At 42.4% G+C, this 17,242-nt stretch overlaps 1 protein-coding gene across 1 annotated transcript in view; it reads right to left on the reverse strand.

Annotated features, from left to right (window-relative positions):
* Positions 1 to 1,100: 1,100 nt before the first annotated feature.
* Positions 1,101 to 17,242, reverse strand: part of LOC116825110 (E3 ubiquitin-protein ligase rnf213-alpha-like) — a 142,277-nt gene continuing 126,135 nt past the window's right edge. The window contains exons 57-65 of the mRNA XM_075065869.1: positions 15,704 to 15,787; positions 14,905 to 15,073; positions 11,338 to 11,533; positions 9,802 to 9,879; positions 6,779 to 6,979; positions 5,721 to 5,810; positions 3,865 to 4,025; positions 1,767 to 2,442; positions 1,101 to 1,653 (exon numbers count right to left, since the gene is read on the reverse strand). Of these exons, the coding sequence (XP_074921970.1) occupies positions 2,271 to 2,442; positions 3,865 to 4,025; positions 5,721 to 5,810; positions 6,779 to 6,979; positions 9,802 to 9,879; positions 11,338 to 11,533; positions 14,905 to 15,073; positions 15,704 to 15,787 (1,151 nt within the window). The 3' untranslated portion in view covers positions 1,101 to 1,653; positions 1,767 to 2,270. The remainder of the gene's footprint in view (positions 1,654 to 1,766; positions 2,443 to 3,864; positions 4,026 to 5,720; positions 5,811 to 6,778; positions 6,980 to 9,801; positions 9,880 to 11,337; positions 11,534 to 14,904; positions 15,074 to 15,703; positions 15,788 to 17,242) is intronic.

Below are 17,242 nucleotides of genomic sequence, written 5' to 3' on the forward strand. Positions count from 1 at the left end.
AAACTAAACAGAAATAAGCCACTCTTACACTGAAATGGAGAGTACTCACACAGGATTTTCAACTAGTTTAACTAAACAGTATAATGAAGCCAGTGGACGTTTGAAAGCAAACTTGGCCTGAAATCACTTTTAAAATCAATTTAGTTAATTTACTGTAAAAATGTCTGGACATCTCACATTATATCACACTGATGGAAACTGGCCTTGTTTTTGTTCAGCTTAAACGTTTTTCCCAACTGGTTTAAGATGAACTGATATAAAACGAATTTATATCAATGGAAGAGCTCAGCCTTAAACATTTAAATTAAACTGGTCCAGTTTCTTTGTGTGGTGTAATGTGCCCTAGTGGCACTGGATTGAACCTGTGATTATATAGAGAGCTAAAAGCAGGAGCCTTTCCTATGTGAGCTAAAAGGCCTCTGTTAGCCAAACGCAGTAGCAGGCTCATTGACCTAGCTGGTTCAACCACTGGCAGGAAGGAGACAGATGGCCATACTGTGTAAGGGGGGGTTATATAGAGAAGATTTAAAAAGGGGAACTGAGAAATCTTACTTATTTTTTCATTGAAAAATGCAGAGTCATTGAACCAATAATGGGAATTTCCTACTAAAAACAAAAAAAAAAAATGTTGAGAAAAATGTTTCAAAATTGTCAAGACATTTTGTCTGGAGATTTTCTAAGTGAAAAAATTGTTTTCTAGTGCAAAGTAACTTTTTGTTTCAGAATTGAAGCTGGTTAGATTAAAAGCAGAAGGTTAAAACGAGAGAAAATGAAATATTTCAAAGTTATCAAACGGAAATGTTTCAATTGACCCAAAATGGGAAAACAAGGTTTTTTAGTGTGCGAATATTTTGGGGATTTTGTCTTCTTGTCCTGATTCAAGATGGGGGAAAAATTTTAAATATCTTTTGAAAATATTAACAGAATGGGCGATCACTATTAAGAGAATTCCTATTCCAATTCATTTCACTAGAATGAAAAGATAATTTTCTCCCAAATGCACACACATATAAGAATGCATAGACACAGATAGGGTTCGCTTGCGCATTCTCACTTTCACCAGGTCTTCAAACCTGGTAATAACTAGAAGAATGTGACACTTCCTTGTTCTATAGTTTATTGAGAAGCACAGGGAAATGTCTGCATTGAAAGCCAGGCAGAAAACTATAGATACAAATATTTTTCCTAACACCTCATTTTTCTTTAGCTGCAAAGCACTGAGCAGAGACCCACAGACTGTAAGGCCAGAAGGGACCAGTGAGATCACAGATTCTGTAATACGGTGCATGCCATGACACTGCCCAAAAGAACTGGGGATGATTCCATCTGCTAAAGCAGAAGAGCTAGAATACAATGGAGGGTGATTCGGACCAAGTCTGAGAATCCCTGGCTGAGATGATTCATCAAGACTTTAAAAATTAGGGGCCTAATGCTCTGTCATCCATGGGGTCGTCTCCTCCACTTTGCACTTTGTGTTGTTCTTGTGCCAAGAGAAGGCAACGTGGCTGCAAAGGCCCTTTCTGATTTGGTGGCATTTTACACACGCTTTGCTCAGGCACAAATGACTGCAGGAGTGGCCAGGCTGAGAACCAGCCCCGCCGACTCCAGTGGTTACTGCTCAGTGCAAGGTCCGGCCAACACTCGGAAGTTGTGCTGGTGTAACCATGTCAGTAAGGAGTGTGATCATTTTACCAAACTAGCTATACCCAGGCCAGCCCTAGGTTAGGGACAGTTACACCCGTATGCTAGAACCTGGCGCTTTTCACCTGCAGATGCCATAGCACTTTATGTAACAGATCAGTATCATTTCCCCCATTTTACTGAACAGAACACAGGTCTCCTGAGTCCCACCCCCCTGCTCTAGCCCCTGGGCTCCAATGCTTCCCCTTACAGGTCAGTGCACTTACAGAGGTATTGCTTACTCCCCTTCTCTAGACTGGTAGCGTTAAAGCACCACATGTTGACAAGGCCATAGTGGCACAAGAATAATGCCCACAATTTGTAGTTCCCAGTGGGTTACATTCACCCGCTTGCAGAAAGCAACATGCATAGCAACACTCACATAGCTGGTCATGCCCATAACATCTCAACTCAAATGCCCTGGCCTAGGCACCGCTTCAATCTGATTGAAGGCTTATTTTGATTCAAGTGATGCATTGGCCTGGTGATTTGATGAGACTCACTTCCCAAAGAAACTCTACTTCCTAAATCGCTGTGAATTACAGGTGGGTGCAGTAATTGTTTCCACTGGAAACAATTCAAGGACCCATTCACTCTTGGACGTAGGAGCGAGCGTATGTTTTGTTGATTAGCACAGCAGTTTTCCACACTGAAATGACGTTCTTCAGCTGAAGGTCTTGGCTCACTGTGCTGGTCAGATTCACAATGTAATTTTCTTCTTTTTTCTCTTTTTCTAAATATTCTTGAAAGGTGTCCACTATCCTGTTCATAAAAGAAAACAAATTTGTAAATGTACAGGACACTGGTTCAGAAAGACTAAGTGCTAATTCTGACAGGTGCACCCGATTTCTTGAGTTCCCTTTTCACACTGTTGGTCACTTCAGCAGGTATAACATGGGGTATTTTTCTGCAGCAAGTTTTGACTTTGTCAAAAAATGAACACCCGCCCCCCCCAAAAAAGCCCCCAAAACCCTGAAAATGGTTTGGTTTTCAGCAACTAAAAGTAAACATTTTCAGCTTAACACTGCTGAAAAGTGAAATGTTGATGGCTCAAATAAATGAACAAATCTCAAAATTTTTGATTTTCTGAACCAAATTTTTTTGAGGAAGGCAGATACTTCCTGAGAAAATTTACATTTAGTCCAAAACTCAGTTTTTCATTTGAAAAAGCCCTGTGTGCAAAGTTTCTAAAGCCTCAACTGGGGAAGATTCAAGAGTTGTCAAACAAGAGGTAACATTTCCTCCCATCAATTTTTAAGCAAAACGGTGTGCTCTTAAACAGCAGTGGGTGAAATTATCCAGTACTGGACATAACTCTGGGGAAGAAAATGAGGCATTAAAGGGTCATAAGAAATAGAAGATACCAAAACTCCAGCTCTTACCTAAAGAATGAGAGTTAATATCCCTGCTGGAATTTTTATCAATAACAATGGATGTTCTAATGATCCATAGACATGCCTAATCCATTCTTAAGTCTCACTAAATTCTCAGCCTCAATGACTTCATGTGGCAGTGAGTTCCACAAGCTAATCACAAGCCATGTACAAAACTATTCCCTCTGACCAGTTTTGAATTTCCCATCTTTCAATTCGATTGAACATCCCTTTGTTCTTGTGTTATGGGACTGGAAGAACAGATGCCTCCTGATCTTCCTTCTCTAGATCAGTCAGTATTTTATAGACCATTATTAAATCTCCTCTTTTCCTAGGTAACAATTTCAGTCTGTTCAGTCTCTCTTCACAGGAGCTTCTCCACACACCTGATCATTCTCATTGCCCTTCTTTAAGCTCCTCTAGTTCTGCAGTATGGAAAGTCTGAGAATCTCTAGCCTAGATTATTAGCAGCTGCAGGTTATCTAATTCTAGAAGACTGGGAGATCTATGGAAAATGACCTTTTATATGTGATATGATTTGACCTTTCCCTTTTATTACAGCATACAAGTAATATACAGGCCATTTTAAGATGCTGGGTTTCTTCCCCTACATTTGCCTTGATCTTTTAATCTGCATTTAAAAAAAAACAACCAAACAAACATATCCACAAAGGCTCTTAAATCAACAGGGAATAATTTCTAAAGTGGTTTGTGCCTGTTCCAAATTAAAAGTAAAAAAAAAAAAATTCATCTGGATCTAAATGTTTGTACAGAGCCCTTCGAATATTCACAAAGAGAAATATGTCATTACCCCCAACTGTTTTTGTAGCTTTCCAATGCCACTGTGATCATTTCGTGCAGCTCAATGATAAAGAACTCAATATTGACAGTGGACAATGCAGTTGTCAGCTCCTCCCTCTCCTGGTCAGCCAGCTCGTCATGGTAGCCCTTGTCTATCAGGAAGAAGGGATTCTGAAATGAGAAGCACAGTGTCAGTGGTGGCAACTGCAGAGGTGCTGCAGAAGTGGCTGGATGCCCCATGAACAGAGCAGCTGAGGATGCGCCTAGTGTCCTCATTCGACTCAGAGCAGGTGTAGCCCAGTGACACTTGCTTCTGTCCTATGCATAGGGGGTGCTCCCAGGGTGGGATGGAGCAGGTGGCTCTGCAGGTGACCTCAGGCCAGTGCTGCGGTCCCTGTAGCCAGCAAAACATTCAAAGCTTTTATTGACCAATATATGCTGGGCTAATGTCTATCAATCTATGATCCATCCATCCATCTCATATTATGAATAGTGATACCACAAATGCATTAAACACACAGTATCAATAGAACATTAGATTGTAGATACATTTCTAGCAGTTACCTGATCTGAATTGGTCTGTGTCTTTTTATAATCCTGTTCACTCGTGCTAAGTATCCCATAACACTTTGCAAAGCTGAAGTCAGCTTTGGAATTAGAAAATAAGAAACTTGCTAGAGGCAAAATACATTAATGTTGTGCCCAGTACAAGCTGGACCAGTAGTATCCAAAACAAAGTAAGGGAAGATACAGAACAAGTTAAGGAACTGACACAAGCTGATGGGCTGGATTTTATGACATATAAAGCATTTTGAAACTTATAAACCATCCTATAAATACTGCTTGCTGAAATATGTAACCGGCAGCACAACTTCTGTGTAAAGTGGATTTCACAACAGCAGCACAAGACAGCTTCACGGAAACTGCTACATTACAAAGCCTTTCTTCAGTACTATGCTATTATCGTTGGTGTTGGTGGTGTTGTAGCCATGTTGGTTCCAGGATATTAGAGAGATGAGTGGGTGAGGTATTCTCACTAGACCAATGTCTGTTGGTCAGAGAGAGACACTTTCGAGATACACAGAGCTCCTCTTCAGGTCAAGGAAAGACCAACAGGCATCTCTCTATATCCTTACTGACTTTTAGCAATAAACCTGACTGATCTCTTGAATATATTTCATAACAAACCAAGATGTGGGCAAGCAATTGTCTAAGCATTTTATGAACAGTATTAAGGCCATCAGGTCCCATCCAGCCCAGCCTCCTGCCTAATCCGGGCCAGAGAATCTCCCCCAGAGATTTCTGCCTCTGGCACAATAACTCCTGGTTGAGATAGAGTGGAGCATTGAGAAAAGAACGACCCATCTAGATTTATAAACTCCAAGTGATGGAGCCTGACAGCAGCAGAGGAAGGATTACACAGCAGGTGAGCAGAGAACACTGGTCATAACTAGAGCTGGTGGGGAAATGTTGGGATTTTTGCCTGCACAAAAGTTTGACTTTTAATCAGAAAACAAAACAGTAACTAAAATAATTGTGTCTGTGCCTTGCAGCATGACATTTGATAGTGAGATGGCCCTAGGGCCAGGCAAGTGCCTTTTGCTGTGTTCATGGAACTCTGTTCAGATCTGGTTGAGTTACACACTATTGAAAATCACCCATTTCACAGTGCAGCTGGCTTTCAGCAACATGTCCAAAAGAGGAATTGGTTTTCAGCTGGAAAGTTTTTTGCTTTACTTTTTTCAGCAAAGTCAAAATTTTCTGTGAAAAGCTTCAGTTTGTCAAAAACCCAATTTTCTGATTACAAGTTTTCAGTCTAGTCACAGCCCCATCCCAGGCACTCACTGGGGTGGGTTCCTCCATTACCTGGTTCATTTGTACAAGTAGCGCTGATCTCTTTGCTGACAGGATCTGCCACAGAGACAGGATGTGCTTCAGCTGGGTTTGTGGGACAACCTGGGATGAAACACAGACAGAGATTTACCCAGAAAGCCTTAACATTGACATTTAAATCCTCATCACGGAAGTGAGCACATTCTATATGTATTTCACAGTTGCTTTGCTACTGCCAAAGTTTTAAAGAATGTCAAACCACTGAGCTGGTAGGAATCACTGGCTAAGCACCTGGAACCACAGTTTGCTGAAGAGCGAAAGCAGCTTTTGACATCCTTTTGTAGGCACCGAGAGAATATTTTCTTTGTTTCAATTTATTCAGCTAGTTCAGTTCAATGAATAGGTCATTGAGTAGAACGGTCAAGCTCTGGTTTGAAAAGTTGGGATCCTGCTGGTACCTGCAGGCATTTTCAGAGACTGCACCCATATGGATTATTCATTAGTATTATTTATTTGTATTGCAGTAGTGTCAAAAGGCACCAGTCACCATGTGCTGGGACATAATAAAGAGACAATGCATATCTCCAAATGAAAGCAGGGTAATCTTTTCAGAAGTGTTTAAATGATCTGGGGCTAGGGAGGAACTGAAAAACTTGCAGAGGTAGGAGGCAGGTGAGCTGAATTCCTGCAGAATGTGTCAGTTTAATCAAGTTGGCATTTTCTGACAGAAAAATCTACTCTACACTAGAATCTATACAGTAGGGTGGTCAGAGAATGGGTTTTCTTCCACAGAAGATTTCAATGAAAGGTTTTGTGGAAAATTTCAACCTGAAAATTGATGTTTTTGTTTCCATTTTTGGGTTAAACCTAAAAGTTTTCATTTTTTTTAAGGAACGTTGAAATTTTCCATGGAAAGCAAAATATTCATTTAGTCAAAACTACAATTTTTCGCTCAAACAATAGTTTTTGAAAGAAACTGTACTCTATGTTTATATATTCAGAATGTATAGTAGAAAGCATGAAAACAAAAAATACTTATTAGAGATCTTCATTGTCATTGCCGTGAATTCAAACCAAAGTTAATCTCTTACTGGTAAGTCTCTGAACTGCTTTGCATTAGCATCCATCTTCAGCTCATTTCTGACATACTCAGTCAGGAGCTGCTCTGGGTTCCCTCCAGTCACGGCCAGGAACTCCACAGCCACTTTCAGGGTGGAGAGTGCTCTGGAAATGTCGCTCACTGAACCAGCCTCTTCCATGATGCGTTTCATCAGACTCACGCTCAGTGGTTCCTATGGATAGCAACAGGAGACAAAAGGCTGTCTGTAGGATTGCCACATCCAGTTCCCATTACAATCAATGGCATCCAAATCTGCTAGGCAACTTAGAAAAACTCAGTCTTAAGTGTTTCCACACTGGCGTTATATGATCCAAGGGATTGTATACAATGTGTGAAGAAGATACGAGGAATTTTGTTAGAGATGCCGTATATAAGACAAATGAATATTAGATTCATAGATTCTAAGGCCAGAAGTGACTGCTGTGATGGTCTAGTGAGTCTGACCTCCTGTGTAACACAAGCCACAGAATTTCCCCAAAAGAATTCCTGTTTGATGTACAACAGGACTTTTAGAAAAACATCCAATTTTGATTTAAAAATTGCTAGTGAGGGAGAATCCACCACAGCCCTCAGTAAATTATTCCAATGGCTAATTACTCTCACTGTTAAAAATGTTATTTTATTTCCTGTCTAACTCCAACTTCCAGCCACAAGATCACAGTATACCTTTGTCTACTAGATTGAAAAGCTCTTTATTATCAAATATTTGTTCCCTATGTTGGTACTTAAAGACTGTGATCAAGTCACCTCATCCTTAAGCTGTGCTAATAATGCCATGTTAATAATACACAAATACTCTAAGTATTTTCTCTCATTCTGATAGTTAAGATTGTAAAGTTAGGTGACACTCTAAGCAAAACTCCTATAGAATGTAAGTCCTATACGTTTGATGATTTTGCTATATAATTCAAGTGAGTATTCGATTCCTGCTTGGCATTCTCGGGGAAGGTGACAAAAACTATAGAAAGGGTATCATTCTCTGTGAAACTGGAAAGGTTTAGAGATCAGTTTCTACGGAATCATATTACAGAGACCTTTGGTTTCATCAGTACTAAATTCTATGGGACTTTACCAGAAGGGAACATGAGTATTGCCAGACGGAATTGTCATAAACAGAGAGTTAAGGGTTAATATTTCTTTTACCTGTAAGGGGTTAACAAACAGTGAACCTGGAACACCTGACCAGAGGACCAATCAGGAGACAAGATACTTTCAAATCTGGGTGGAGGGAAGCTTTTGTGTGTTCTTTGTTCTTTGTCCGTGTTCTCTCTGGGTTCTGAGAGGGACCAGACATGCAAGCAGATTCCTCCAATCTTTCTGAAAAAATCTCTTCTGTTTTAATTTTAGTAAGTATCAGGATAAAGGCGGTTTTAGTCTTTGATTGTTTTCTTTATTTGCAATGTGTAGTTTGCTGGAAGTATTTTAATTTGTATTTGTGCTGGGTGGGAGGTTCTCTCTCTAGTGTCTATAAGCTGAAAAACCCTGTAATATTCCATCTTGAATTTACAGAGAATTCTTATTTTTTCTTTCTTTTATTAAAAGCCTTCTTTTTTAAAGACCTGATTGATTTTTTTCCCCCTTGGTAAGGCTCTAAGAAACGGAGTCTGTACCCACCAGGGAATTTGGTGGGAGAAGGGAAAAAGAAAAGGGGGGAAGGTGCATTCCCTCTGTGTTTTAGATTCAAGGAGTTTGAATCTTCAAACTCCTATGAATCACACACAAGAGAGGAATGTTCCTCCCCCCTCTCCTGTTCTTTTTCCCTTCTCCACGGTGATCTCCTAGTGTACCCAGGGCGGGAAAGATCTGGGAGGAAGAAAGGAGGGGGAAGGGAAATGGTTTATTCCCCTTTGTTGTGAGACTCAAGGAATTTGGGTCTTGGGGTCCCCAGGGAAGGTTTTTGGGGAGACCAGAGTGCCCCAAAACACTATACTTTTGGGTGGTGGCAGCTATCAGATCTAAGCTGGTAATTAAGCTTAGAGGAATTCATGTTGGTACCCCATTTTTTTGGACTCTAAGGTACAGAGTGGGGAGTTATGCCATGACAGGGATCAACGCCAGGCCCGTCTAGTACAGTCCCCTGTCTGACAACACCCAATACCAGATGGCACAGAGGAAGGTATAAGAACCCCTCTTCCCCTGTACCAGATGGGTGATAATCTGCCCCCATGCTAGACCCCATCTGGACTCTGATAGTAAGAGACAGCCTCAAACTCTAGAGTGGGAGGTTTACAAAATTTTTGTCATCACTAGTTATAACTGTGGATATTTTTGTGATCTACAGAAATGTCCAATCCTGTCTGGAATCTTGCTAACTTCTTGGCCTCAGTGACTTCTTGTGGCAGTGAGTTCCACAGGATAGCCACGTATTGTGGGGAAAAGTATGTCGTTTGGTCAGTTTTGAATTTGCCACCTTTTAATTTAATTGAAAATCCTCTTGTTCCTGTGTCATGAGACAGGGAGAACAAGCACCCCCCCCCCCAAGTCGCTTGTCTCTAAATAACTATTGTATTATAGGAATTCTTTCAAAATGTGTTTGAACCAACAATGAGAGCATTACATCAGTGTCATTCAGAAATAAAATCAGGGCAGCCAATGGAGTAAAACTGTTCGCCAGGTTCACAACAAGGGAAGAGAACGAGGCCCCTGACTCCAAGTGGCGAAGGAATTGTACAAAAAATGTGCTTTTTAGTGGCTAAAGTTAGAGCTGAATGCTTCACTTGGCTCATCATGGGCCCGATCCTGGCCTACTCTAAGGCCGCTTTGTGCTGCGCCGATGTCTCAAGCTGAACATCCAAATCCTGAAGGTGCCCATAAATGAGTGAGGAGTTTAGAGAATGGTGCCCTTAATGGGCAAATGGACATACTGTGGGTTTTGGATATTTACCCAACCTTCTGACTGTATAGTGGCTATGAAAGCTGTTTACAGTGGGGGAAAGAGAGAGGATTATCTGAGTCTGGAGCTGGGGGAAAACCCAGGGTTGTTTTTGATCTCACCTGGCGCAATTGTTCTCTAACGTTTGCTTTCGTGGAGTGCAGAGTCTTCACATTGTTCAGCGCAATGGACGGAATTGTCTGAAAAGGAAAACGCTTTATAAAGCACAACATGTTCAATACAGAAAAAAATCCTGAAGCACACTCCAAGGGTTAAAGCATCATTTTCAAAAGCATCTAAGCGATTTAGAAGCCTACAGCCCATTTTGAAAAGTATCTTAGGCTCTTAAGGCTGGATTTTTAAAGATGCCTAGTGTGATTTTAAAAAATCATCTATTGAAATCAATGGGAGTTCAGGCTAAAGTGTTCAGAGCTGCCTAAGTGACATAGGAATGTAAGTACCATTTTCAAAGATGATTTAACCACTTGGGTGCCCATATCCCATTGTTTTGCAGTGGGACTTAGGCATCTAACCTGCTCAGGTGCTTTTGAAAATTCCAATAGGCCCCTAGATGCCTAAATAATTTCAAAAAACGAGGAGTCCAGTGGTACCTCAAGGACTAACAGATTTATTTGGGCATAAGCTTTCATGGGTAAAAAACCCACTTCTTCAGATGCAAGATTTTTCTAGCCACAAAAGCTTATGCCCAAATAAATCCATTAGTCTTTAAGTGCCACTGGACTTCTCATTGTTTTTGTGGATACAGATTCACACAGCTACCCCTCTGAGAAATCATTTAAAAAATCTGGCCCCTAGGAGCACAAGTCTCACTGCAAGTCAATGGGATTTAGACTCCTAAGCAGACGTGGGAGATAGTTTTGCTATCCTCTGAGAATCTGGGAGTTCAAAACCTTCTCTCTTCCAAATTGAGATGGGAACTCAAAATTTTTAACATTTTCACAAATAGAAAAATGTTTTGGTTTGGGTCAATAGAAATGTATTGTTTTGATAATTTCAAAAATGTTTAATTTTCATTTTGACCTCTTTTACTTTTATTTTTAAAATTTAAACTAATAAATAACTATAATTTCAAAACACACCATTGTTTCAAACCAGAAATCAAATGAGAAAACGAGGGTTTTTTATTTTTCCAAAACATTTCTCTAATTTTCCTTTCTAGTTAAATGAACAATTTGTCAAAATCAGCATGTTCCCAGGGGAAGGTTTGGTCCTGATGAATTGGCATTTTCCAACAACAACAAAACTGTGTCAACAAATTCCCAACCAGCTCTGCTCCTAAGTCCCTTGTGGAAATGGGTCCTAGGCTCCTAAGTCACTTAGGCATGTTTGAACATTTTAACCTGTCTGAACACAGTTGAGCTCATTTGCCAATGCATTACCCCCAATTTACACCACTGTAACCCCACTGTAACCAATGGTGCTAAACAGGTGTAAATCTGGAAAAGGCCACAGTGAATCAGGTCTTTCACCTCGCATCACCATTTCCACCTGTGCATCCTGATTTGATTGTGGTTTGCTCAGGTGTGAATGACTCACACAGCTGCTAGGCCGCAGAGCAGCAAACACTGAGAATAAAATCCTGGATGCACTGAAGTCTACGGCAGAGCGCCACCTCCATGATTTCATCCTGAACTCACCTGGGCTTTCACAATGGGCTTCCCGCTGATGAAGCGGTGAATCACTTGCCTCTGCAGAGTCAGGAAGTTATAGTGGGTGATTTTGGTTCCATCTTCCTCTAGCACATACTGGAAATTTGACAGCGCCATGGTGATCAAGTCGCTCTCAGTAACACTTAACACAGAGGTGTGCTTCACCTCTTCCGCTGAAATAGACCTGGAGAGAAGGGAAGAACAATGTGAGGGCTCATCTTCTTTACTGCCAAAGAAATCTAAGATGAAACAAGCCTTGGTGGGCCATTTAGCCCATCTCTCCAGCCTTGTGCTCAGGTGCCAATTCTTGGGAGTCTCATATTAGTGGTTCCAGTCCCGGAGTCATGGGAGAAAAGCAGCTCCCATTTTTAAAAAAGGGACATTTCCCACCCTGGTAGTTGCAAGGAAAAGCTTGAAATCTTGACCTTAGGAGGCAAATAAAAGCACCTCCACCTTTATTATTGTTGGTCCTTTGACCTAAGAAAATTACCCAGCATTTAGGGCCTTGTGGGACTGTTTCCACTAAGAGGAGGAATGGATGATACAGGTCAGGCATTTCTTTGGTGCAACCCTATTTTATTACAGAATGCACATGAAGTCCTGGTTCCCTGAACACAGCAGGAACACACAAGCAGGAGGCGGGTCCCTGGCTCACCATTTCTAAGTCTGGAGGCTCTCTGCCTCTGGGCCATGCTCACCACTGCTTCTCTAGTTTTCTGCTGACTTTCTTCTCCTGTCTTTCTTCTCACACATAGACATGGTTTGAGAAACAGTCCCCTAGCCTTTTACATTTGAAATCAGCCTCAGGGAAACCCCTCATCCCACATGGCTTACTTTCTGATTGGCCTTGCCATGTGGTCTAGTGCCTTGGGCAGGGGCTTTCATTGTTTCCACCTATCATTACACACAGGGGTAGTAAATCGCTCCTTCAATTCAACCTGAAATAAAGATGCTTCACACACTCATCAGCTTTAAGGAAGTCAGTGATTGAATGTAGATCAGAGACCCATTTGATGCCATCGTCTAGCATAATAGTATTTTTTAAAAATCTTGTGTCTTTTGAAAAAAAGAACAAGGAGTCCAGTGGCACCTTAAAGACTAACAGATGTATTTGGGCATAAGCTTTCGTGGGTAAAAAACCTCACTTCTTGCATCTGAAGAAGTGAGGTTTTTTACCCACAAAAGCTTACGCCCAAATACATCTGTTAGTCTTTAAGGTGCCACTGGACTCCTTGTTGTTTTTGTGAATACAGACTAACATGGCTACCCCCTGATACTTGTGTCTTTTGAGGCAACCTTGTGATTTCTGGGGGGCGGACTCATGTTTTTCATGCGTGGCAGAGCTGCTCACAGTGAGCCAAATGCTACTCTCCGTCACATCAGCACAATAGCTCCACGGGAGTCAGTGGAGGAAGAGGCCAAAGCTGCTCTGAATGATGCGCATCTCGGCTGATGTCTTGCCACATGCCTTTCTATTCACCTCCTGGAGGTGGGGAGCACATTTCCAGGCTTTCCCCCACAGCCACGAAGGCCAGAGACTGACAGGGAAGCTGATACTGGCAGTAAAACAGGGACAGTTGGCAGCACAGCCATCCAGAGAGAGGAGACAACAAGGGGAAAGCAAAGAAAGACTCTGCAGTCTCCAGCACTGAAGGCCTTCGCTGTGTGAGCTAAAGGACCAAAGGTCAACTTTACAAAGGTCTTTGGGCACCTACAGATAATAAGTAGTAATAACCTCCAGCTCTTAGAGCTAAGTACCATTATCCCCATTTTACAGTTAGGAAGACTGAGACATAGTGAAAGGCAATTGACTTGGCTAACATCACTCAGCACAGCCAGGATTAGAACCCAGGCCTTTGTGTCTACTAGCCTATAGTACCTCCCGTTGCATCTACTGAAAACAGGAGTTTGGAGCCTAAGCTGCCTTGGCACTTTGGAAAAATCCCACAAGGTGTCTCTTTGCATCTTCAGGTGCAAAACACCTTTGTAAATCTGGCCCTAAGAGTTTCAACCTGCCCCATTAAAGCCAATGGGAGTTTTGCTCTTGTGGTTGTACCACGTGAACTGAAATCAAGCGCTTCTTGGCCTTTTGGCTAAGACCAAGTGCACCAGTTGATCTGAAGTTGGTTTAAAAAAATCAGTGTAGTTGCACTGGTGCAAACCCCTGTGTGGATGGACCTATATCAGTTTATAGCTGGCTTGTATGGGTTGAGCTAACCTGGTATATCAGCAGATTTTGTACCAATTTAGCTATTTTGGGGGTTATGTGTAATTTTTTTAGCTAAATAGATTAATTGGTTCAACCCCTAGCCAGGTGCATTTGCACCAGTTTAAAGATGCTTACACCACTATAATTTATTACCCTAAATATATGGGAAAATTACACTGCTGTCAACATCTTCATACTGGTACAGCTGTGACCACACTCCGGGTTATATGCTGCTGAATGTCTATAAAAAGGCAGTTCCCTGTTGGGACCATAAGCATCTTGCTGTGCTCCTCGGTCCTTCCTTACGGTAACATGGAAAGTTACCCTGGGGTCAGTATGGAGTTGATTGTTGTTGGGTCAGGGTCAGATTCTGATCTCAGCTACCCTAAGGTAAGTCTGGGACCAGAGTGCTGGGTGCTGAAAGCTATTGAACAAAACTGTAAACCCCGTATAGGATGGAAACGACTTTAAGCCAGGGGTGCTGCAGGACCCCCTGCACCCTTAGTTCCAGACCTCTGTCTGGGACACTAAAATAAGACCTAATCAACTTTACATGCCACCTGAGAAGACCTTGATATAGCTTCACTCTAACTGCCTCATTGCACAAGGTCATAAGAGTTATGTTTTCTTCTTGGAGAAGTCTGACCTGGCCCTCCTCAGATAGATGGCTGTACATCCAGAGGTGAAAGTAAGCCAGTACAGAGCCAGTACGCCATGCCGGACTGCATCGGCTTCTGCGGCAGGGATTTAAAGGCCTCTGCAGGGAGCCCCGAGCCCTTTAAATCCCAGCCCACAGCTCCAGCGGCCGGGCTGGGGCTGGCATTTAAAGCGCTCCTCTGAGCTTCCCACTGCGGCGGGAAGCCTGAAGGAGCCCTTTAAATCCCGCCTGCAGCTTTGGCAGCCAGGCTGGGGCCAGCACTTAAAGGGCCCAGAGCTCCACAGCAGCTGGAGCCCTGGGCCCTTTAGTTCGCTGCGAGGGCTACCAGCCACCTCTGCAGCTGGGAGCCTCCTGGGTGATTTAAAGGCCCTGGGACTCCCAGCCACAGCTGATGCCCCAGGGCCTTTAAATCTTGAGGCCCCACCTCTTCCAGATCAGGCCATGCCTCTTCCAGATGAAGTCACACACCCCCAGGATTCCGGCCATACCGGTAAGTCCTGTGAGTTACTTTCACCCCTGTGTACATCAGGAGTAACATCATTGACATCAGTGGAGCTATGCCTGTTTTATGCCACCTGAAGTGAGATGAGCCTCAGGATCTGTGTTTTAAGGTGAATTGTTGATTTATGGGTAACTAAAGTTACTTAGTCAAAGTGGTTCACCCCTAGGGGTGAGGCTTGAAAGATACCTTTGCTTTTCCTTAGTGAGTTTAACAGCTGTGTCAATACAGCTGTTCTGGAGCCATATTAAGAATTTTGTAACAATGGAAGTTATGGATGGAGTGGTTGGCAGGAGGTCCAGGATATCAGTGTCAGCGCTGATCTCCTTGCTCCACAGTTCCTCAGGGATACTGATTTCTGTAACAAAGCAGAGAATCTTTCACGCCGTGTGCATGGAATCACAGGAACCAGGGTATCAAGTGGCAGGTGGGGAAAGAAACGGTTTTCACAAAATAATTCTCCACATTTTTCATGCCATCTTTTTGTCAAAATTTCAAACTGAATCTGAACAAACAAACAAACAAAATTCAACCAACAGGCTGGAAAAAAACAGCAAGTGTTTTATGAGAAAAGAAGTTGTGAAAAACTTGCAACAGTTAATTTTTTTCTAAAAGTCACCCCCGCTTCTAGCTAGCGATTTCTATATGCCAAAATGCTCAGTTAGCTTACACAACTGGACAACCTGATTATCACTGCCCTTTCGGTACTCAGCTCCCTTCCTCACCAACCCTGCAAAGATTTACATCCATGCTGAGCTTTAGACATTTCAAGTAACCCCAGTGAAGTCGGCAGAACCACTCAGAGTATGTTAAGGATGTTCATGTCTTTGCACGATAGGGGGTAATCTGGGACCAGTTGTGTGTCAGGGAATACTTGGTAATTACTCTGGAGTAGACTCATACTCAGCTTCACAGCTGAATTGTTTGTTTGTTACATGATAGAAAAATATCTAGACAGGAAAGTAAAACACCATGAAAGTCAAAATACCTGGGCTTCTGGGGCTTGATCTTACAATGCTCCACACTTTCTGAACAGTCTGTATGGCTCTTTCAAAAATCAAACGCCGATCACCTGAAGTCGGAAGAAAACACGGCATTTATCAACATACGTTTTCCAGCGGAAAAAAACAGTTTCCCTCTTGCAAAACTACTTCTAATAGTAAAAAGACGAATTGAAATGTTAACATAGCTTGCAACTTTAAAGAAGCTTTACCAACAGGTATGAGGTAAAATTTTGAGAAGTGCCTATGTTTTTCGGGAGCCTGAGATAGATTTTTGAGAGATTTAGGCACTGAAGTCTAGATCCACAAAGGGATTTAGACACCTAATTGCCATTTTGTGCACCTGAAGCCAAACTTTAGATATTTAAAATCACCACTCAGCTGCCACTTAACTCTGCAGTTGCTTAAATTCCCACTGGTAAAGTCCCCTAGATGCCTAAATGTCTGCTAGGTGGCATGCACACAGCCCCCTAAATCCTGACACCTCCTAAGCCCCAGCAGGATTCATCGGCGGTAACCACTCCACTTGGCACTGCAGAGCCCTCAGCTGGATACTGTGTCCAGTTCTGGGCATCACACTTGAGCGAAGATGTGGACAAACTGGAGAGAGTCCAGAGGAGAGCAACAGAAACAATAAAAGGTTTAGAGAACCTGAGCTATGAGGAAAGGTTGAAAAAACTGGGCATGTTTAGACTTGAGAAAAGAAGATGACGGGGGGACTTGATAACAGTCTTCAGATACGTTAGGGGCTGTTATAAAGAGGACAGTGATCAATCGTTCTCCATGGAGACAGGACAAGAAATAATGGGTTTAATCTGCAGCAAGAGAGAGTTAGGTAACATATTAAGAAGGGTCATCAAATTCTGGAATAGGCTTCCTTCCAAGGGAGGTTGTAGAATCTCCATTACTGGGTTTGGGGTTTTTTTAGGAACATGCTGGACAAACACCTGTCAGAGATAATCTAGGTTTACTAGATCCTGGACTTGATCTCTCAAGGTCCCTTCCAGCCCTACATTTCTATGAGTCTATGAACTAGACATCTCCCCACCTATCTCATCTGCAGAAGCCCAACACAGCAAGCATTCTCAGAGGGTGGTGATGCACAGCAGGAGAGAGATCACTTGATCATTACCTGTTAGGTTCACTCCCTCTGGGGCACCTGGCATTGGCCACTGTCAATAGACAGGATACTGGGCTGGATGGACCTTTGGTCTGACCCAGTACGGCCATTCTTATGTTCAGAACACAGGTTCCCTAGGATTGCAGGTAAGTGACCTAATCACTGGGAAATTGGGTATTCTGAGCTAATACCCTCTCAATCTCTCCTGTTGAACCTGCTCCAATTTGTATAAACTATTTAAATATTAGCTGGAGCAGAGGCACTGGAGCCGGGCTCTCCCAGGTGAGTAATCTGATCACCAGGGTACAAAGACATTCTCTCTCTGGGTAAATATTAATCTGTGGATTCCCTTAGGGAGCCTGGCGTGTAACTATCAGGCGTTGCAATGCTGAGTTTAGTCCTGTTT

The sequence above is a fragment of the Chelonoidis abingdonii genome, chromosome 4, assembly GCF_003597395.2.
Source record: "Chelonoidis abingdonii isolate Lonesome George chromosome 4, CheloAbing_2.0, whole genome shotgun sequence".
Lineage (NCBI taxonomy): Eukaryota > Metazoa > Chordata > Testudines > Testudinidae > Chelonoidis > Chelonoidis abingdonii.